Genomic DNA, 22,864 nt, shown 5'->3' with positions numbered 1-22,864 from the left:
ATGTTAGGCTCTAATAAATAATTTACAAAAAATACACTTAATGATCTAGTTTAGTATTTTTAACATTTAAAAAGTAATAAATACTGATTAAGAATAAGAAACACGTTTTTAGTTGGATGGTGGCACTTTCTGCCCTCCATACAAATGTTAAAAAACTTTTGTTGCTTTTGATAAAGAAAAGTGAAAAATAACTGCGCAATTTTAATGACAGATTTAAAGTTAAATTTAACCTAAGTTGATTTGATTTAGTCCATTTATTTTGTAATATTGCAGTTGAAATGCACAGAAAAGCTAAAAACATTTTAAAAATTCCAAAAATTTGTCAGCTTAACAACTCAAAATGCACGTTTCCCAAAATATAAAAAACAAACCTCTCCAAATGAATAAAAATTAAGAGGAACCGCTTTTTTAACGAATCTATTCAAACCTTTAACTTTTAGATGCTTTTTAGACATTTTTTAAATGAAACATAAAGCAGAAACATTTCTATTCAAGATGCTCCTGGGTTTTTGTTTTTTTTGGAGAATGATTGATGACTCCATGCTGCTCTGCACCGGCGGCGTCTCCGTTCTACAGGAGCTTCTTCTTCTTTTTCTTCTTCTTCTCTGATTGTCGTGTGTGTGCTAAACACACAAACCCTCAGACCTCCACATGAATGACAGTAAACAACACAAGAGCTCTGGTTGCCTCCCCCCACCATGCTACTCCCACCCTGAGGAGAGAGGGGTCACACAAACAGCATCTGACTGGCTGTTAATTTGTTTAAAGCGGCCCGCTCAAACAGGACACCCAGCAGGGCGAAAAGCTCGTTTCCAGGGCCGGAGCTGCGTTGTTCAGGAAGGAGAGCAGGCTGCTGCTCCAGAGGCGCCGGCTTGTAATTAACACACTGCAGATTATGTTTACAGGACCAACACGGCCTGAATGAGTTTTATGATGGCTGCCATTGTAGCTCTGAAGACACAGCCTCTCTGTTTGGGTCCTGGCCGAGAACAGCTGACAGGGAAAGTTTCAACCTGAGCAGGAATCCTCAGGATTCCCGCTGGTTCCTGATGTGTCTCCTGCGTTGAGCCGCGCTGCATAATTCATCCCTGTTCTCACATCCTGCAGCATTCCTTCACTTGCTCCCAGTCATGCTGCTGCTTTAACTTCACACACCAGATGATTTGATTTTACAACAGCTTCTTGTTCGACCTTTCCATCAGAAGCATCCGCTGCTGCTCATCAATCAGAAAATATTCCCAAACTGTTTTCACACCTGATATTCTGGTAAGCTCAGTTCATTTCGGGACATTTTCCCTCCTCAGCTGTGGGGGCGCTGCACCAAAAACCACTGAAGGAAACAACACAAAAACCTCTGAAGAAGACACTGAGCACAACTTCCTTTTTTATAAAATGGAAACAAAAGTGGAGTTTTAGTGTTTGTGGGATTTCTCTTCTATCAAGCCGTTACTTCTGCTAGCATGTTTGTTTCGGTTGCATTTACCCAGAATACCTTGTGCTGTAGTCCACTTCCTGCTTTTGGAGCGGTCTCTGGTCTGCTCGGTGTTCACATACGCCTTCAAACCGAACCAAAATTCATGAAATAAAACTACATAATAATGCTCAAAAAAGTTGAGTGAAATAAGACAAAACTAACTTACAAGTAAATTATCAGCAAGATATGGGAGCATATTTAGAGTTATTATAGGTGAAATAATCTGTCAATAGGAGAAATACATTTTCATCAATATTAAGGAATTATTTACTTGAAACAATCTCCAATCTTGATTTGATTTCTTTATTTCAAACATGTTTTTAAAAACAAGAAAACAAGCAATCAGTAGGACAGAGAAAACATCTACTTACAAAGCCAAGAACAAAATAATTTGTTTTCAACAACTTTTCTGTTTGAAAAGGAGCAAAAGGAAGTGAAAAACTTACTTAATGCAACCCTTTATCTAAATTAAATGAAATATGTTACTTACAGACTCAATTAAAAATGTGTAAGTAAAACCATGTTATAATATTCATATGCCTGCTAAAAATCCTGTAGAGAAAACTCATGCATCATATTACATACAATAAATCGTGCTGGACAGTTATTTGTAAGTTATTTTAGTCTTATTTCATACCAACATGTTTGCGTTAGAAACTAGACCAAAACTACTTGTTAAGATTTTGTGTTTGGTTTTCAGCTGCAGCGTTTAAACAGCAGTAAGATATGAATTCATTCCAGACTTGTATTTTATCTCAGGGTTAAAATTTCGAAACAAGCTGAACATGAACTGTGTGAACGTCTTCCAGAGGATATGATCCCAGATCGGGAGGCAGGGAAGAGCCGGTCATGTGGAAAACAAAAGCCCGGCTCCTCCATCCATCTTCCCAAACCTGTGTGTCTAAAGCACTTCACAGTGAATTAGGCTGAAGTGGAAACCCACTCTCCAGACTTGCAGCCCTTCTTTCCAGGTGATAAATCTCCCGTTCTCCAGCGCCGCGCTGCTTCAGCTCTCCCCGAGAGTCTGACCCGAGACGCAGAAGCTTCAAACAGCGACACCAGACACACGGCGGCGCAAATTCAAGCCACATATTTAGTGAAAAGCAGCAACACGTTTCCCTGTAGTTTGGGTTAAACTCCTGTTAATCAAAGGCTGCATGTTCCATAGGTTGAATATACAGAAGAGAAGAAAAAGAGGAGTAATTCTCTCTAATTAACACGTTGCAGCTTGTTTGTAATTCATATGCAAACAGAAACATAAAACCAACAATTTGTGGTTTTAGGAGGAGCAGCCTACTCAAACTATTATGAAAAACAATAACTGAAAATATATTTGACATTAATCTTAATTCCTGATTGGGAGCTTAAATCCAAGCCGTCAGAACTTCAGGTTCTTGTTTTGAACGGCTGAGAAAAGCTGGAAATTCATCCCAGATATTAGCTTTAATTCTGCATCATGGTGTTTATGTGGCGTGTTTGTGCAGCACCTTGACAGAATGCAATTATGTGACAGAACCACAGCGCTCAGGCAGCAGCAGGCAGACGCCAGCCTGGTTCTGCCGCAGGGCTTTTCCTCCCGGTAACCTTCCACCCTGCGGAGCGCTGGATCTGGATCAGGCTCCTGCTTCTGGAACTTCATCTCTGATTCTTCTCTACTCAATGTTTCTCATTTAACTTCTGATTAGACCTCACTGGTTTCCTAATTGGCTGTGAGAGGCATCTGGAAAGTTACATTTCCTGGGCAGCATTCAGGCAAAGCTGCAGAGTGTAACTTTTATAAAATATGATTTTAAAATTGTCGTGTTGAGATAATCTGTCTCCTCTGCCTACAAAGGCTAAAAACAACCAATTGGAGTCAGGAGGAGGGTTCTAGCGCTGGCAATCAAGCTCGTGTACTCTACTTTGTTCACCACAATGGAGTCAGCCATGAATGCTCATGCTAGTTAGCTTAGCCACTGATAACAGCTGATAAACTGTTTTCCTGGAGGAGTTGTTTATTAGCACTTTGAGAATTATAGAGTAGCCGATTAGAAAAACAATCATCAGTTGCAGGCATACATCAAATGTTCTTCTGGATAATTTCATATCTACTTGTCTTGTTTGCTTTACATCTAAATAAAAATGAAAGCTGAGAATGACTCACTATAAAAGGATTTCTGATTTTATGGGACTTTCATTTGTTAGGCATGTTTTATGGTTCTTGAGCGAACACAGAGGAATGTTAAGTCTATTTTTGTTATTCCTACTAGAAAAAGGAAGCAAATCTGGAATCAATTTGCAGATATCTTGTGATCAGTCTGGGAATCCCTCAGACCTCATGGAACCACGTCTTCAGCTTCTTACCATCCCATCAAAGCCGAAGGAACAGAGTGGATCAATAATCGCCCCGTTGGTTCAGTGGTGCGAGATGAAGAGCCAGGCCTGGCATGCAGCGAAGAGCAGATAAACCTGAACACACTGGAGGTGCCATGGGGCGGGAGGGATTTATTACAGAGGGACACGCTGGAAATGAGTGATTGATGGCTCACACGCCGCTTGTTGGGCACAGACTGGAGCAGGAAGCTGCCAGCGGAGCCGAGCCCAGGTAGAACAAAGGCCCGGTTCGGAGCGCCGGCCTGCCGCTGGAGCCCCGCAGCTTCATATTTACATACGACGCTCAGGAGGTAATTGCAGTGAATTCCTGTAGAAGGTGCAAACAGGGGGCTGTTTCTTTATCCCACACAACAAACACACCAACAGGAACACTGCAAAACTGCAAAGATCACCAGGTAGGTTTGGTTTAGCTCTAGTTCAAATACTTTAGCATGCTTGAAATAAGACAAAACTAACTCATAACTCACCAAGATGTAGCAGCTTGTTTTAAGTCAATCATTTCTCAATATTGTGTTATTGATTATTTCACTTCTAGCATGGGAAAAATGTTACGTTTTAAGTAAAATAATCTACCAATGGAACGAAAACTTTACAACATTAAGTTCCTAAACTTTGCTGGAAAGTTCCTTCTAAGTTAGTTCACTCCAAATAAGGCAAAACTGAGATATTTGCATTAGGAACTAAGCAAAAATACTTGGTAATATTTTGTGTTTTTGCAGTGTGAAGATGCAGAAGGTCACACTACCAAAACAAAATATTAGTTCCTATCGCAAATATCTCATTACCGTTGAAATAAGACAAAACTAAAATATGTTCTTATAGTCAATCATTTCTTAATACTGACTTAAAATAAGTAAAAAGTAAATAAAATCAATTAATTGCATAAACAAACTGACCTTTCTATGTATCTATTTTATCCTGTAGTTATTTTCTGTGTGTCTCCTTTAATAAATATTTTTTTAAATTGAATTGACTATTGGTTTGAAAAAAAGTGCAGATCATTCACTTATAAAGTGGTAAAATGTCGTGTTTTAGGTGAAGAAATTTGCCAGTGTAACTTTTTCATCCATATTAAGAAATTATTGACTTAAAACATGATCGCAGATCACACTGAGAAGTTTTGACTTTCAGTGTAGAAACTAGAGAAAAATAAAAGTTAAGCTTCAGTGTTTTTGCCGTGTAAAACTTCTCAATCCAAACAATAAAAAGATTAACTACTGCTTGCTTACTGAGATTAGGAAGAGAGGTTCCCATGACACCAAGAAACAAAAGAAATAATTAGCATTAAAATCAGTTTCTGTGAAACTCTTGTACATCCTGGAGCCGCCCGTATCTACCCAGTCGTTCACAGTAGTGGATGGGCAAAAGCCAAAATGTGTCAGGGTTGCTACGGTTCGTGAATTTAAGTAAACGAGCTACGCCCTCGCTGCTCTCCACTTGGCAGGGCCACCCCATGCACATCAAAGTAAGGTCTGACCTTGCATACCAGATGAGGTTTCGATTAATGAGGTCTGAACATCAAACACTGAGATTCCTCCCCCTACAAATCAAAGAAATTTACAGCCTGAAAAGAAAGAAATACCTGAAATAAGAAAGGAAAAGGACTCCATGTCAGCGCCTCCGTTTGAACATCAGCAGCAGGGAGAGGATTCAAAAAGCCTCTGATTATCTGATGAGTGGGAAGCCGCAACTTTCACCAAGCAAATAAAACTTCTTACAGGATGTTTAAGTTTCAACCAAACAGCTAAACCAGGAAAACAACAAACACGACGCCTTCACCTCAACAGCAAACGGAACGACTCTTAGCGAATGGCAAAAGTCTGAAAAAGCAACAAAATCAAATCATTGGTGCAGAGATGGTAGAGCTGACGGTGATAAGTTGTTGCCTACATTATAAAACAAACAGTTTCATAAAGAAGGGAAGAAGTAAAACGGTGTTCAGTGGATGACTACAGATATTTGGACCTTAAAGTTATGAGATGCTGCAACTAAAAAGTCCCCGAAATCAAAATAAATCATCAAACATGATTAGTTGGTGAAACAAAGTAACAAAAGCATTTTTTATTGATATTAGAGGCCTGAGTGAATTCTAAAATTAACTCAAGAACAATTCCTGAAACTAATTGGCACAAACCTTAAAGGGGAAATATTATACAACATTCACATTTTGTGCATCATTGTGCTTCCATTTGGAAATGTTTCTAAAAAAACAACCCATGATTAAAAAACACTTGGCTCTTCTTGGTGATAAATTGATATTTTGGCATCTGTAAAATTGTTACCTAGCAACCACTGCTGAGCTCCAGCACATTTTGTCAGCAGGTTTTCCCGTTGTATTCGCTGTACAATGGCTGCTGCAAAAGACAAGTGTTGACTTACTATGTAGAACCACTTGCTGGTTGTGCAGGAGGCTCCACAAATGCTTTTCAAAGATGTACAGTTGTGTAATTGTGCATCCATTTTCAGGTGAAAGTGTAAATGTTGAGTTGGGGGTGTGGCCAGCAGCAGCTTATTTGGATTTAAAGTGACAGAGGCCCTAAAACTATTTAATTCTCTACATTCAGTGGCATTAATTTCTCAGTTTTACTCATGTTCACTTTGATCCAATATCTTTTAATCTTTGATCACTGATCCACTCACATTTTACTGAACAGAAATCTGCTAAATGTTTGCACTCCTAATGGTCTTTTAATGCAACTTTTAGTGCAATTTTGCATTAAAAGTGTCATTATTTACAAATGACACCACATTAGTCATAAACACGGTGGTGTAGGAGTCATCATATGGGCTTGACTTGCAGCTGCTGAGAAAGAAACAGCAAATCTGAGCAGAAATGATCATGTTAGAAGAGAAAGAAACATTAAAGGTTTTCTGGAAGAAGCAGCTTGTATGAAAACCTGAGGAGCAAAGTAAAGATTCACCGCTCAGAAAAATGGGTCAAACTTTCCTTCAGAGGGCAAAGCAGACAGAAAGTTTAAAATGAGGGACAGGTTCATATGGGAGGCGTGTTAACAGCAGAGACAGCTGCTCGCCGTCCCCCTGAGACACAACACCTGTCTCCATTCAGATGGACATCTGGACGTCCTTAGATTTGATCCTACTGACAGACAGACAGTCATTAGAGGAGTCCGGTTTTAGTGAAGAGGAGCTTTTAGTAACAGATCAGTTTGTGGAATCTGCTGGTTACTGTAAAATGAAACTAGAATTCTAATTTCCATGAAAAAAAGATATGTGGGGTTTAATGCATCAGATTAAATGCAAAAAACAACAAAAGATAAACTTTTTGTTTAAAATCAGGTTTCAGAAATCAGAAAATAAGCTTTTTATCTTCTTTATGTCTGCAGTCTTGCATAATTGTGAAGTGGAAGAAAAAGAAAAATTGGCTGCACGTCTTTTGGAGTTTGTCTCCACCTTCAGACTGAAACGTTTATCCTCCTCTGGAAAACAGCTGAAACTCAGTCAGATCCAATGGAGTGGAATAATCTACCAGTGGAACTAAAAATTAAGAAATGATTGGCTTAACGCCATCTCCTGCATCATGCTGAAAAGTTACTTTAAAGTTAGTTTTGTCTTATTTTGAAGGCAAGTCAAAGTTTATTTATATAGTAGGTGAAAAAAAATGCTTCACAGCAGTCATGACATCTGTTTTAAACTGAATTTAAATCAGAAAATAAAATAAAGTTTGGTAAAAAATAATGAAACTGGCAGAAAATACTAAAAACTAATACCAAAAAAAGTGTAAGATATGCACAGACTTTTCTTTGGAGCTTCTTTTCTTTAAGTCTTATTATAAATTTAATAATCTGCCAATGGAACTACTACTTTTAAAATCTGTATTAGGGAATTAAGTTGCTTATAAATTCATTTAGTCTTTTTTCAAGTGCACCAGAAACTAGACAAAAATACTTAGTAAAATTGTATATTTTTGCAGTGTAGATCAGCCACTGCTTCCCATTAATGCAAATTATTAAATTGTTGTGTTCCGGTATTAGAACTACATCAGTAATATAATGTAAAAAAAATAATTAGAATGAGTATTAGAGCTGCTGTTTTAACGTGAGAGCTGGTTTTCTTCTGGACAGTCCAGTCGCTCAGGTGGATGCAGGTCGAACTCTGCAGAGCAGAAACTCGTCTTTGAACTTCTCACTCAGCTCAGCCGCGTTATATTTAGAGTTTAAGGGATATATCTGATATGAGAAACGTCTCATAATGGCACCGTTTCTGTTTGCCAGCCAATACCGTCTCTGAGCTTCCAGCTTTATCAAGATCAAAGAGAACGTCTTCTCTTTCATCACCGCAGAAAAGCACAAAACTCCACATCATTTTATTACAGAGGCGCAGTCAGAAAGGAGGAGTGAGTTTGTGTTTGAAGCTTTCAAACCTGATCGTTACGGGACATCCTTTCATGTCCCGTTTAGGAGGATTATTTGCAATTTGTCATTTCTCCTGAATAAACATCACTTTTCTGCCTGGCTTTGCAAACTGAGGAAAAACAGCAAAGGAAAGCAAACCTCCGACTCATTAATGAGCAGGTCAGACTTATTTAAACCACTTTTATCATCCGTATAACTCCTGTTTTAATCATTGGCTAGACTAGCAGGGAGAGGTTTGCTTTGATCAGGAAAGTATCTGAATTTAATCAAGAATCAGGGTCTGGCTTCAGAATATCTGCAAAGAGCAAACGACTGATTAGGGAGGTGGGAGGAAAATATCAGCGGGAAAAGCTCAAACACCGAGGCCTCGTTAAGGTAATGGATGGCTGCTGATTAAGAGCTGAAGACTGTTGGATTTGTGAGACTTCAGGACATTTACAGATGAAATATGATGAACGGAGTCAAGAGGCATCCAGAACTTCATGGACTAATCTGTTAGTCTTAACTCCACCTGCAGCTGGGTTCCCTTAATATTTTATCATCCTACAGATGATCCATGTCGACTCTTCAAGACGCATCTCGATCTGAATATCAAAACTTATTTCATGTATTCTCCATGTTCATATAAGGAGCTTCAGTTATAAAAATGCTCTACATAAACATGATTTAAAAGAAATCTGATGCCTTTAAATTGGGTCTCTGTCTCTTTAAGAAGCTCTGACTCTTTCAGAGACTCATCACAACAATGCTCCTCGTTACGCCGTTTATAACTGTTCTTAGGAGCGTTGGACTGAGAAGTAGTTTGCATTATAAGCTCAGCAGACTTCCAGTTCCAGCAGGTGTTTCCTAATTGCTGCTGCCGCTAGTCTGGAGGAGCTGAGTGGTGCAGGGATGTTCACTGTAGGGGAGTTTGTGAAAATAGGAAGCATTTCTCTTTTTTTCAAGCATTTATTTCAATTAACTCTGGTTTAGGACTTAAAAGTAGTTTTTTGGAAATGAAGTTAATAAAAACATGGGGAATACTGCAACCATGGCAGCAGTTCAGCTGGCCCCCAAGTAAAGTAAATTTAGTGGAAGGAAAAGAGGTTGTGGAAGAAAAACTGGGTTTTTATCAAGTCCGAACTCAGAGCAGCCAGGATGTTTTAGAGCACTCCATACTGCTGACAGGACTTGGTCCAGGAAACACTGCCAAAACTACCAATACCTGCGGTAATCACCATGGCAACAGCATAAACTGTGGTCAAGAGAAGCAACAGTTGACATCTAACAAAGCAACCTGAACACCTGAGGAGAAGCGCAGGCTGCTCTGCTCCATGCTGCGCTGAAGCAGCAATTCATGCAAAAGGAGCCCAGACCAAAAACTGGGAGCAGAAACTGAATAAATACAGTTTTTATAAACTGTTAGTTAAATTACTGAAATGAATCAAGTTTTGTATTGAAATGAAAGTGACGGATGAACAACCAGATTGTAGCAGAAACAACTTTGACCTCCTTTTACTTATTAATCATGTTTATTTCATCTGCCTGTAACCTTTGTAACTGACGGAGCCGTTTTGCTCTCAGTCCAGCTCAGTGAAATTTGTTTAGAGCTGCAGATGCAACATATTCTGAAAAAGACAAAGAAACACTGCTTGTAATTTCTTCTACAACAGAAAATGTGTTCATCCATTTATTATTTCTGCTTCAAGCTTTTAAAACAAAGAAAGACAAGTTTTTTCAATAAAGTGGGTAGATACATTTTCTTCTGTGGGATGTTGATATTTTTCAAAAATACTATAAAAAATCTGCTAAAGTTTATATATTTATAATGAATTTATAAGTTGAGAGCGCTTGAAATTGAAGTAGAAATTTTTGTGCACTGCAAAAACAAAATATTACCAAGTATTTTTGTTTTAGTTTCTAGTTCAAATATCTTAGTACATTTGAAACAAGACAAAACTAACTTACAACAAGCATTTCCGCAAGACGTAGAGCTTGTTTTAAATCAATAATTTCTTTAAATTTACGAAAAATTTTGATTTTTCCGCTTACGACAAAAGACGAATGCCTCATCATAGATGAAATAATCTGTCAGAGGATCTAATACTTTTTAAAATCAATATTAAGAAGTTATTGGTCTAAATCAATCTTTTATTTCTTGTTGAAAAGTTACTTTTAAGTTAATTTTGTCTAATTTCAAGTGTACAGAGATATTTTCACAAGAAAATTACTTTGTAAGATTTTGGGGTTTTTTGTAAAGTGCAATTATTTCATAAAGAAAATCTGAAAAGCTGCTGGAAGTTGCGTTTAACATTAAATCTTTCTCTGTTTATATTAGTAAGCTCTTTATTATTCAGCCAAAGTCAGTAAGAGCCGCCTGTGGCTCCGGAGCCGCAGGTTGAAGAGCCTTGTTTTAAGCCAAAAGGTAATTGTGCTCTCAATGTAAATTTATAAAAATAAACAGAAACATCAGAGTTCATCTGCTGTTAGTTTCTACATTTTGTTTGTTTGGGCTTCACTGTACCGACCTTCAGCTTTACGTTACAATCCGGTGACAAGTTCAGGGATCTGTCAGCTGTGCGCGTACGTGCAGAGCCGCCTCTGAGGTTAAGGAGCATCATTACGGACTAAACACAACTAAAACAAAACACAGGCTCCCTGGTGCCCCACAGTCTGCCCGACTAAAACCCTGGAAGGACGGCAGGGAGGGGCCTGACTCAGAGACGGAGACCCGGCTGCACACCGCTAAGGAGACAATGCGGAGCTTTATTTACACTCACACGGCAGGACTTTTTGTTTGTGTGCAGAGATCTAAAGCCGTGGTTTTAAATGTGAGACAGTAAGATGTTTGTTGTTCTTTAAGCGATGAGAAAACCCAGTCAGCTCTGACCCAAACCCAGCAGCAGGACTGAAGCTGGGGAAGGATTTCAGTTTTCACTCAGAAACGGTTTCAGCAGAAGAAATTGATTCAAGAACCGAATCTGACAGAAAGTCAGCTGACGACAGGCGACGGACAACAGATCTCCAGAGTACACCTGGAGAACGTTTCCATGGCAACGGGAGGCAGGATGCTGACACAATGCACTGTAAAAACACAATCTTACCAAGTATTTTTGTCTGGTGTAAAGTGTAAATATCAAAACTGACTTACATGTTATGTTTCAGCAAGAGAGAGCAGCTTGTTTTAAGTCAATAATTCTTTAATATTGATGAAAAAGTTCTAGTTCCACTGCAAGATTATTTCACTTATAACAAGATATTTTTCCCACAAGTGAATTAATCTTCCAGTGGAACTAGAACTTTTTCATCAATATTAAGGAAGTATTGACTTGAAACAAGATCCTATATCTTAATCAAAGTTATTCCAAGTTTGTTTTTTCTTATTTCAGGTGTAAAGGGTATTTGCAGATGTTGTGGTTTTGCAGTGTGAATGCTGACATTAAATCAAAACGTTGCACTTATCCAGCTGGGTTTTCATTTATTTCAGTTTATAGTTTTATAGTTTAAATGCCACATTGATGGGAAACATTTGGAAATAATTCATCATGGTTATGTAATCTGGCTGCATTGATGTTAAATATAAACTGAAACCTAAATAAAATGTAAGAAATGAGGGTTCATGATCCATTTTGTTTAAAATTTTCCTTGTATGTGTGTGTTTTTATTTTATTTTTGGTCATTTTGTTAAAATATCTTGCAGCTCCAGTGTTAAGTGATTTTAAACTAATTTAAATGTGTTGATCTTTGAGAGGATGATGTCCCATTTTTATTCCATTATCATCATCATATTACTTGAAAATGATCTCAAAATAATAATAATATCGTTTATTACCATCATTTCTAGGACAATTGATCATCCAAGTGATGCTGCAGGATCATTTTTTAGAGTCTCTTCCTGTTTGAGGAGGAAGCAGCTTTGCTCCTGCTGGGCTGTTCATGGGAGGAGGGTTTGTGATGAAACACATGGAGATTTCAGCGCAGCCAGGTAATCAGCCTGTAAGGTGCCTGATGCAGGCAGTAACTGACCGCATTGTTGATGATTTGATAAAACGGCTTAATGAGAAGCAAAGCAGAAAAAACTGATTTACACCGGAAATACGCAAAGCTGAAAGTGAGTGCGTAAAGTTGGCGCTATCCTTATGCGCACAGGGCTGGGTGATTCCAATCAGTCTGCATGGAGAAAATGAAGGAAAAGTCATTTCATAATCATGTCTGTGTCGTTTTATTGTAAGAATATAAAGAATAAATAGTACATTTCCCAAATTTACAGGATAAAACATGACTGTATCAATAATCAATAGTTCAACTCTGAGGTTGATCCGCTTCGTCCAACACAAAGTCCGTGCGTGCCTCTGTGCGCCACTTCTCCATAAATACAAAATATATAAAAGCAATATTCTGCACAAATAAAGTAGACTCTGGTTACAAATAATACTGACTTTGTACAGGAAGTTGGCCACGCATGTACAGAAATACATTCTTACACTCTGTAGTGCAGGTGGGGGGAGAAAGAGGATAAAATGACCGAGCTTATAAGTTAGAGTTCCCAGCAGTCCTAGCTGGAGCAGGAACACTTGCAGTCCGTGATGACCGGGTACTGCACCGGGATCCAGGCGCATTTCAGCCCGCCCTTCCGCTGCACGCAGCGCCACCGCAGCACCGTCAGGTGGGTCGAGTTGGCGGGTCTGCAGACCATCCCCTCCGGAACGGAACACGACCTTTTGCTGACGCAGCCGCCGACCCGGACGTACCGAGGCCAGAACCTGCAGCCGAGGTCGGTCCAGGTGTGGACCACCGGGCAGAAGGTGTAGGCCCACAGCCACTGCTGCAGCCGCCGCTTCAGCTTCTTGCTCGGCTTGTGTTTCTTGCCGATCTGCACGTCGAAGTCCACCGCCCGGATCTCCTTCGGCAGAACTCCGCCCGCCTTCAGGATGTCGAAGTGATCCGACTCGTCGGAGCCGGAGTGTTTGTCCTCCACGGGGAGCGACACGGACAGCAGGCGGCCGTCAAAGTCTCCCAGGATGCTCCGGAGCTCGGTCTCGTTAAGGTCCCGCTCCTTGGGGTCAAAGGCCGGATCCGGGTCCTCCTTTAAATCCACCACCGGCAGACTATCACTGGGGATCGGGCGGAGAAGGAAAAAGTGCTGACAGATCGCTCTGTCCATCAGGAGTCCAAGAGACAGCATCAGCAGACACACGGCAGCGCACTGCTGAGGCTGATCCATGGCGAGCCGCGGGATCAGCGCGCACACGGAGCGGAGAGGAGGCAACTTTACGCGCCGGCGGTCTCCAAAACTGCGTGTCCAGAATCCCTCAAAAATCACTTTTCCATCATGAAACTCCCTGTGAGCAGGAAAACATCAGTGGGAGCGGATTTGATCGATCAGCTGAGTTCCTGCGCTCCGCGCGTCGCGGCTCGGCATGATGCTCCGCTGGCGTCCGCTGCAGAAAAGCACCGAAGCGAAGCCGCCGCCTCCGTTTTATCCTCCGCACGCAGCGTGAGGTAATCCCTGCGCCCCGCTTTCAATGTGGGTTTGTTGTCTAGGAGGAGATCCCCAATACCTCCTCCTCCTCCCATCGCGCCGGAACGCGAGAGGAGACGCCCCCTGTTGGTTAAATCAGACTTTCATTCTTTACGGCTGTAGGTCTGATGAGCCGATACTCCCGGGAGATTCTGGAGAAACCAAATGCTCAAAAAAACAAAACCAAAGGTCGAAACTTTCAAATTCTTTACAGTTCATCAAGCTGCATCCGCAAACTTTATGTAAATTGTTGAGATTTTAAGATTGATAAACTGCTACAAGTCGTTTAGGGGACTCGCTCTACAATAATACATTTATTTGTATAAGCCGTTACAACAACCACTAGGTTAACCAAATAAAACAAGATAAAACACAAGAGGCAGTAGAAGTAAAAAGATCATTAAAAATATGGAGGAAGTTTGCTCAGACAAGGCCAAACTCTGAAACAAACAGAAACATCCCTGTGGTGAAACATGGTGGTGGCAGCATCATGCTGTGTCCAAGAAAATTGGGAAATTCAGTTTTCAGATGTACAAAACTCCAAAATTCCTGCAGCTGGAATCACAGAGCTGAAAACAAATCCACACTTTTCAGATCTTTATCAGTTAAAAAAGTTAAAGTGTTTATTCGTTTTCCTTTAACCTCATAGTATCCACTAAGCTGTTTTGATAAAATCCCAACCAATTCCTATTGAACTAAACAGAGCAGAAGTGAGATAAAAATATTTTCACTTGGATTATTAAACCAGATTAGTGGAATGAGATAAACTGAAGTTAAAGTCACTTAAGATTATGTTTGGTTTACGATTAATCATTTAAGGAAAAAAAAAAAAAATAAAACAACAACCCCACAACAACTCCCGGCCTCCTCAACCTTCCCCCAGTGGTAACTTCCTGTTCTTGATCACATGACCACCCGATGCAAAAAAAGTGTTTCCATTGCAGTTTTGTAAAATACACCGATTGTAATTCAGCTGAATGCAAGGCATGCTGTTGTTTTTTTTTTAAAAAGAACACAGACACAAAAAAATCACAAAAATCAAAAATTTTTCAAAAAAAAAAAAGTCAAAAAAAAAAAAAATGCAAAAAAAAAAAACACATATTGTGAGATATATCAAAAAAATTCTATAGAAAAAAAGAAACATGAGAGTCAAAAAACAAAAACATTCAAAACTTGAAAAAATGATATTCTTTTCTAGCATATTCCATGTTTGAAATGCAGACATTAAAATTTTTTCTAGAAAATGTCTGAGACTAATTATTTCAATATTTGATTTTTGAAACAGAAAATTTCCAAGTTTTTTTTCTAGAAAATCTCAGATAAATTAAAAAATTTAGTATTTTCTAGCAATATTTCTAAGCATTTTGTTTTCTAACAAAGTTTTCTAAAAAAAAAAAAAATAAATCAGAAATTTTCTAGAAAAAAATAAAACAAGGACATGTTTAGTGCCACTTCAAGTCGTGAGAGAGAAAAGCCGTTTCCAGGTGAAGTGGTTCTGCCAGCTCCGGTTTTCGCAGCGTATTTACTGTTTGTGTCCAGCTCAAGTGGGACAACATTTCTGGCAGCAGGAGCCACTTTTCAATGAAGCTGCTCAAACAAGCAGCAGTAGCAGCGGAAAGTATCACAATTTGTGAACCTGTCCAAGCCGAGTCGCAGTCTGAGAATCATTCCTTGAAAAATAATTTAATGGAAGAACTTAGCCAGCTGCTACATCAGCCATAAACCATGCACTCTAGATAAATGCATCTCTGTTTCATTTTCAATGAGCTAATTCACACGAGCATCTGAGCACACGACTCATTTAGTTTACGGTCAGATGATGGTGAAAAGTCTGGAAAATGTCAGCCTTATATTTTTCATCTGAGCGGCTCGTATCATAAACCATCGGTCCTGAAAGCGGCTGACAGATAGGCTCAATCCGGAGCATTCACACCGGGACGCGGCGGGTAAACAGCCGACACAAACAGCCTCAGAGTCCAGCGCTAAGTCTCATTCTCAATTACACGTTTCACAGATTTTAAAAGTGCTGTGCAAAGATATTTCATCTTTTAATGTTTCAAATTAAACCCAATAAACGTTCCTTCAATTAAAAGTTTCGCAAAAAGTGCTTTAACTCAGCCATATGGAGAGTTTAAAGGAAACACGGCTGGTCTTGGTCAAATATGTCCAGACTTTGACTAGGCCAACCATCTCAACCTCATCTTTTTTTGATCCATTCAAAGATGTGATACTTGAACTGTGTTAAAACTTAATTTGCTTCTCAATCCAAATATTTTGATTTTAGTGGGTTGTGGAAAAAAAGTTCAGAGAATCCGGATCTGCCTTCCACACTCCTTCAACGGGAAAAAAGTTTTAAAAATGTCTAAAAAATGGAAAAATTAAAACCTTCAAGACTTCATTTGAGTCCTGTCTTTGCCAATTTGGCTGGACATAATTATTGGCTGTCTTTTGTTGATATATAAATATATTTTTATTTACCAATAACACTGTGGAAAATCTGAAACAACATATTTTAAACAGTTTTTGAGTCCATTACTTGTTCTTTTCTTCTTACTACAATTTGCTGTATTGGGAGGACAAACATTTATAGAATAAACATTTTTTAAAAAATAAAGTAAAATGTGCCAAATTCGGAGTGTCTGTAAGAGTAAGAGCTTCTTAAAGAGACAGAGGCCCAATTTCAAAGTGTCAAATTTTGAAGTCGAATTTCTTTTTAGTTATGTTTGACAACATTTTTATAACAACTGGAGGTAACATGTTGATTGTGCTTTAAAATGCCACAATATTCCTGGAAATTAAATCCCGCCCCTTTAATGCACGTCGTCCAGCCCCAGACCACTGTCATGTTTTTCTGCAGGTATAATATTATAATTTTCTTTCTCTGAAATGTTTTGTTACTTTTCAGTCCAGCCTTCCCAAAAAGTACGTTTGTCTCATCCGTCCCCGGAGTATTTCTGCTCATGTCTTTGGCGTCGTCAGATTTTATTTGTAAACTGAACTTTATGTTTTTTTGGGTCAGCAGTTGTTCTGGTCTTATCGGAGGAAGTGAAGCCTGTATGCAAGATTCACACTTTATATTTTAAAATGTTCAATTTTCAAAACCTGACAGACTGCAAATATGACGATAGAAAAAATCTGGGGTATAATAGGTTTTTTGAGCTACATGGCAGAAGAAACACGCTACACACAAAAACTGATTTCACCCACCAACACTCAGAAAATCTCACCGTGAACAAACATGGCCGACAGGAAGAGAGTGGACAGTTTGTGGACAAGTTAGAGAAACCAATTAACCTGACAGTCGTGCTTTTGGACTGTGGGAGGAAGCTGGAGTACCTGGAGAGAACCCACCATGCACAGGGAGAACCTGCAGAAAGACCCCGGGCCGGGAATCGAACCCAGAACCTTCTTGCTGCAAGGAAACAGTACTACCTACTGCACCACTGTGCAGCCCTATAGAGACACATTTCTACTCATATATTAACAGTTTGTTAATGGGTTTTATTAATAAACTCGTCTTTTGATATGACCTGTCAGTTCTGGCATCGTTTACTGAAGGACATCATTTAAAATATGTCTATATATATTTCTGTATTTATTCAAGTTCTTGTTTGTAACTAAAATTTGCTTGAGGATCTAAAAATTTTAAGAGGAAGAAATAAAAGCAAAAATCGTTAAGAGAACAAAGTATATATTCCAACACTTGATTGAGATCCAAAGTAAAGCTAAGTGACGTTTCACACGGCGGAGCGCTTCATTTGTGACGCGTCTGCCTGGGAGAACTCCCAACATGGTTCTCGTTAGGAGCCATCGGGAGCGCCAGGCTCATTTAACGCCGAGTTGTTTTGGTTTCTTTTAATCCCTTCCTACTGTTTAACCACAGGAACACTCAGATAGAGGATCATTCCTCCTTAAAGCGCCAGCCCACTTGAGACAGACGCCTGCTTAATTGAGGGCTTTTTTCCACTCTTAAGTTAAGCAAACATGGTTCTTTGGGCTAATAAATTGCCCGATGTAATGAGCTCTTTGTTAAATGCAGGTCTGGTTCCTGAAGAGTTTAGGATTCAGAATTAATCTCCATGTTTGAGGCTGGCGCAGGTCACGGTGACCCCCACTGCTGGTTTCTCATTTACTGAGAAAAAACAGACTTGGGTCTTGGCAGCCATCTTGACAACAGAGAGCAGCCGGCCGCTCAGGTAGCTTTCAAACCTGCATGCTTAGCATCTGAGGAGGGATTTTCTGCAGAGAGCGGTCGGATCCGTCCCTTCTGCAGCTTTATCTCGCAGTCGTAGCGCGCCGTTTCACACCGCTCAGCCAAGCTGAATACACAGACACGAAGTGGGTGCCTCTCTGTTTACTCTGGCACTTGGGAGGTGTGCAAATTGCTAGTTTGTTTCACACTCTTTTCCATTCGTCTGCAATCCAAAAGCACACAATCCCAATAATCACTCCTGCTGGGAGCTTAATTAAAATTAATGGCTGCTGCTGACTGCTGACCATGAGTCAGATGATGGATCGTTTTCTTGCGTGTCACACTCCTCCTGTCCTATTTATCAACGCAAAGTACCAACATGTACAGCCAGAATATGTTTACCTAAACTAAGGAAATATGCAATTCATCTTTTTATTTATGCTGAGCGCTAGACAGAACCTGAATTCACATGAAAAACTGTTATATTAGGTAAAAATGTTCAATATCTTTCAAAAGTTTCTAGAATTAAGAAAATAGAAAAGTACTGACAGCTCCAGTTGCACATATATTTCTGCACAGATTGGATCAGACTTTTTAATCCCAGATATTCCAGAATAAATTCCTGGAGGGAACATCCTCGTCTTGGATCTCCTCTGAGGGATTAAATGTCCTCAGATTTTCAATCCTGTTTAGTTTGGAGGATCACTAGGACTGCATCAGACACCACTGCACCTCTTTCTAAAAACCCAGCTGCTGTTTCTCAGTGTGAGAAAATAAATCCATTTCTAAACTGTCTGATGTTGGCCTGAATCTGCTGGGATTTCAGCAGATTCAACAAAAAACCCGGGAGATGCGTCTAAAAGCAGCAACAATCAAGTGCTATAGAAACCAAATCGTCTATTTTTCTCAATAACTAAAGAGGCTGCCGCTAACGATTAGCTTAGTCATCAATTATTGTCCCATTCTGCAGACTTTTTATTAACCATTGAAACCTATTTTATATATGAAAGCAAACAAACATTTTTTTTCTAATAAGAAAAACATTTTATTGATCAAACTGCAAACACTTTCCCTTAATGTAGCGAAATTTGACCAGGTGAAGCTAAAACTGGCACTTTAATTTTGAGTAGAACATAAAAAAAGGTTTTTTATCGTAACTGAAAAAAAATTGTACAGTTTTGCCTTAATTAGACTTAATTTACTGTCACAAAGACACGGCAGTGAATTTAGCAACCAGACACAAAAATAAAATACTGACAAACTGCAAGTGTGACTATGAATATATAACGACTTATAAAGGTGTAACTTGTGCAGGTAAGAAGAGAAAAGTAATTATTGAATTGAATGTGTAGTTTTTTCACTAAATGGCTTTTCTGGCATCTATGTACTCCAGCTAATCAATTAATAAATTATTTGATAGTTTCAACAATCAATTCATCATAATTAACCTAATTAATCACTTCAGCCCTAAAAACTAATACATGATCACAAAGAACAAGTTCTCAGAATTATATAGGGTTAAATACAATATCAACTCCAGTTTGCTAGTTTATAACTTCCTAAATCAGAAAACGTCTGGAGAAATGACCTTTGAACCGATTATTTGTTTCCATAACAAGCCAAAGCATGGTGGTGGAGGAGTCATGATGTGGGCTTGCTTTGTAGCTTCTCCACATAAAGTATTTGTTGAATGTGGGTCCATCAAACTGAAGTTTGGTCCAAACTGGTTCATCAACTGAGGAGACAGAGCTTTCAGTAAACTACGGAAAGCTGTCTGGTCACATAATCAGACACACGCTTCTTAAAATTTTTAAACATTTTGCTTTTACTTCTGTTTTAGTGTTTTAATGACACTGTAGTTGTTTTATGTCTATTTTTTGTCCTTCCCACATTTTGAATGTTGATTGATTTAATGTATTGGTACTTAAAAGCTGTTGTATCAGCTGTTGAATTATGGGATGGCCCCTCCATCCACCAACACACACAACTTTTCCATTTTTGGCTCCGTCTGGGTTTAATGAGTTCATGAAATGTGACTGTGTGAAATATGTTGTAAAAGAAATCAAAGAATAAACGACCTGAATCCAGCAGACTGTACACAGATTACAGCAGTTAAATTAAATAGTTTTACAAAGGGGCATGAAGACCCAGAAATCTGTGGCTCCTGTTTATGACCATGAAAGTCTGAGGCTAAAGCTGCTCCTGTACAAAGTGAGAAAGCATTAAAGTTTCTGGTTTTCTGCTCAAAGGGTCAGACAGGCGCTCCAAATACAAATCAATCTGATAAATTAAGCAAATTCCCCTCATTTCCTTCGCAGAACAACTTTTGAGGTGAAAAGGGCGCAAAAACACTGGTGGCAAACGGATAAATAAGGATTTCTAAAGTCAAATAATTAATTACCATTTATTTCTTTAATTTGAGTTCTCTAGACTTTGACCTTTTTCCAACTTATTCTTCAGTTTCTTTCAAAACATACAGGTAACAATTATTAGAATAAGCTGTGAGAAATGAGAAAAGTGTCTTGTTTTCATAAATCTGTTATGAAAACACAAACCTGCAGCTTTAAACAAGCAGTTTTAATGAGCAAATTCAGTGCAATTATTTGCAGAGTTGATAAACAACCCAAAACCTGATGCAAGTCAGTTTTCCTTCCATTCCTCCATAAAACTTTCACAGACAGAAAAGCGGGCATCCAAACATGGTCGTTAAAAAGCAAAATGCAGAACAAAGTGCTCAGTGATTAACCAGACGCCTGGGTTTATAAAGCCGGCTGACAGGAAAAAAAAGGGTACAAACTTAATCAGAATCATAAACTAAACAGAAAAACAACAGAGTTCCTCAGCTCTGTGAGTCTCCAGTTGGAGGAGAGGCTTCGATTGTGTCAGCACTAAAACAGAAATGAAATCCTTACATATTAATGCAACTTTTGTAAACTTTCCTCATTTGAAAAGCTGAGTTGATGTAAATAAAATCATGTTGGATAAAATGTTTCTGTGCAACATGCAATGAAAACCAAACACGTGGAAATGTGGGGCTATGAGAACATAGCCATGGGGAACGCCAAGGTTAAAGGGCAACAAAGGCAGGCATTAAGCGCCTAATGGACCCGGTTCTGACATGCATTTTATATAAATGTATTTATTGTTATCAGGGCTGCTGGTGTGGAAACAGCGCCGTCTTTGTGTCACATTAGAAAAGTTCAATAGAAACAGCAAAAAATTCAAAATTATTTCCAGGAAAAAACTTTCAGGCTCACTGGTTTTTGGAATTTTTCTGAAACTTTATCTGGCTCTAAAGCTGCTAAATAACTTCTGATGTAGCGAACATTTAAACACTTAGGGGTTTTTCAGTGAATTGAAACAGGCCTCATTCACATCTTTTTTATTTTTTATTTTTGCTAAATATTAAAAGTTTGCTCAAAATTTGCAATAATTGAACGGAAACATTGTTATCGACTGTTCAGAAGACGCCCCAGCAGTGACTGGACTTCCTGCAGAAAAACCAGAACCACAGCAGCAGCTGCAAGTCATTATTCAGTCCATCCGCATAAAATGCATTTTGCATCCCAAATCAAACTTTGTTTAGACTGTTTTTCTCTCCTGCTCTGGGATGACTCCACCATAATTATTTCAGTGCCAACTGGCTACGCTTAAAGACGACCAGCAGCGCCCTCTTCTGGATGGCAGCCAAACTACAACACTGAAAAAATCGGTCTAAGCTTTTGAGATTTTAACGATGACACTTGACAAAATGTAATGTTTGTTGTTGGTCTTCCCACCTGTTGACTACAAGACTTATTTATGTTTTCATGTTTTCATAAACAGACGTTATTAGTTAGATAGGATAATCGTAAGTTGACTAAATGTTTGCATCCCTAATTTCAGTGGTCAACAAAAAGCAGCAAACTGTCATGCACATGCATACCTGCTGAATCTTCTGGATAAATATTTTCTCGCTTTCTTCAATCTAAAACTGTAAAATTTAGTTTGAAGCAAACAGCTTCGAATCTTCAGTTACATCTGCCCCAAAAGTGATGAGTGCTACAGCAGGGATGCATCTAAAAGTTGCAGGACTGAACTTGGGCGCTGCCAGTTTAGAGCAACAGGATAGGAAAGTCTAGTCAAAGTCCAAATCAGAACTGAAAATTGATGTTTACAGATGTTTTTCATCCAATCGGAGATGTAAAGCAGAATGCATCTGGTTATTACAAAAACCTTTTCCTTATTTATGCACCTTTGTGTTTGTCACATAAAATACCAATAAAATGCAATAAAATGTGCTGCTAAGCAACAAAATGATTAAACGTGTAAAGGGTATTAATACTGCACACTGTATGCACCGGAGTAGTGGTGAGTTGTGGCTTTGGGGCAACCGACCGTCTGGTCAGCAGGTTTACATTGGCACACACTGCTTGTTGGCTTAGAGGAGAATGAGGGCCAGCAGCTTTAGATGAGCCTTTACATTACTGGGATCTGAGCAAACAGTGCAGCTCCTGATGGATGGAGCAGCACTCCATCAACCTGCCCTGGGATTCAAATGAAGCCTGACGACCAGCAGGAGTTTAGCGCGTTGATCTCCAGGCAGAGATCTGGCTGCTTCTCTGCTGTGAACCGGAGGGAACAGGGCAGGAAGCGGCGGTGCGCTACGGCAGGCCGACTGTACACACGATCAGTTTCATCTGACTGAATGAAGTCATATTTTGAGAAAAAAGTCAAAATAATGTTAGAATAAATTCAGAGAATTACGAGAATAAAGTCATACAAGAATAAGGCTGAAATAATACAGGAATATTAGAAGTGTGAAAAGTCAAAATGAGAAAAAAACATTGAATTTTGGGAATAAACTCTTAAAATTTTGAGAGTAAAGTAGTAATATATGAAAAAGTTAAAATATTTCAGGAAGCCAAATAATAAAAGTCAAATTAATACAAGACTAAAGTCATAGTATTACA

General features: G+C 39.0%; 1 protein-coding gene and 1 long non-coding RNA gene across 2 annotated transcripts in view; both read right to left on the bottom strand.

The window, feature by feature from the left end:
• Nucleotides 1-22,864, bottom strand: part of LOC107837725 (uncharacterized) — a 56,121-nt gene that overhangs the window by 8,516 nt on the left and 24,741 nt on the right. The gene's annotated exons all lie outside the window — the stretch shown is intronic.
• nog1 (noggin 1) lies at nucleotides 12,398-14,486 on the bottom strand. Its single transcript, XM_007564995.2, has one exon. The coding sequence runs from the start codon at nucleotides 13,421-13,423 to the stop codon at nucleotides 12,755-12,757; it is 669 nt and encodes a 222-aa protein (XP_007565057.1). The 5' UTR covers nucleotides 13,424-14,486; the 3' UTR covers nucleotides 12,398-12,754.

The sequence above is a fragment of the Poecilia formosa genome, unplaced genomic scaffold (genome assembly GCF_000485575.1).
Source record: "Poecilia formosa unplaced genomic scaffold, Poecilia_formosa-5.1.2 Scaffold170, whole genome shotgun sequence".
In the NCBI taxonomy this organism is placed as follows: Eukaryota; Metazoa; Chordata; class Actinopteri; order Cyprinodontiformes; family Poeciliidae; genus Poecilia; species Poecilia formosa.
The sequence above is the reverse complement of the archived record's forward strand: the minus strand, read 5'-3'. Positions and strand labels throughout refer to the sequence as shown.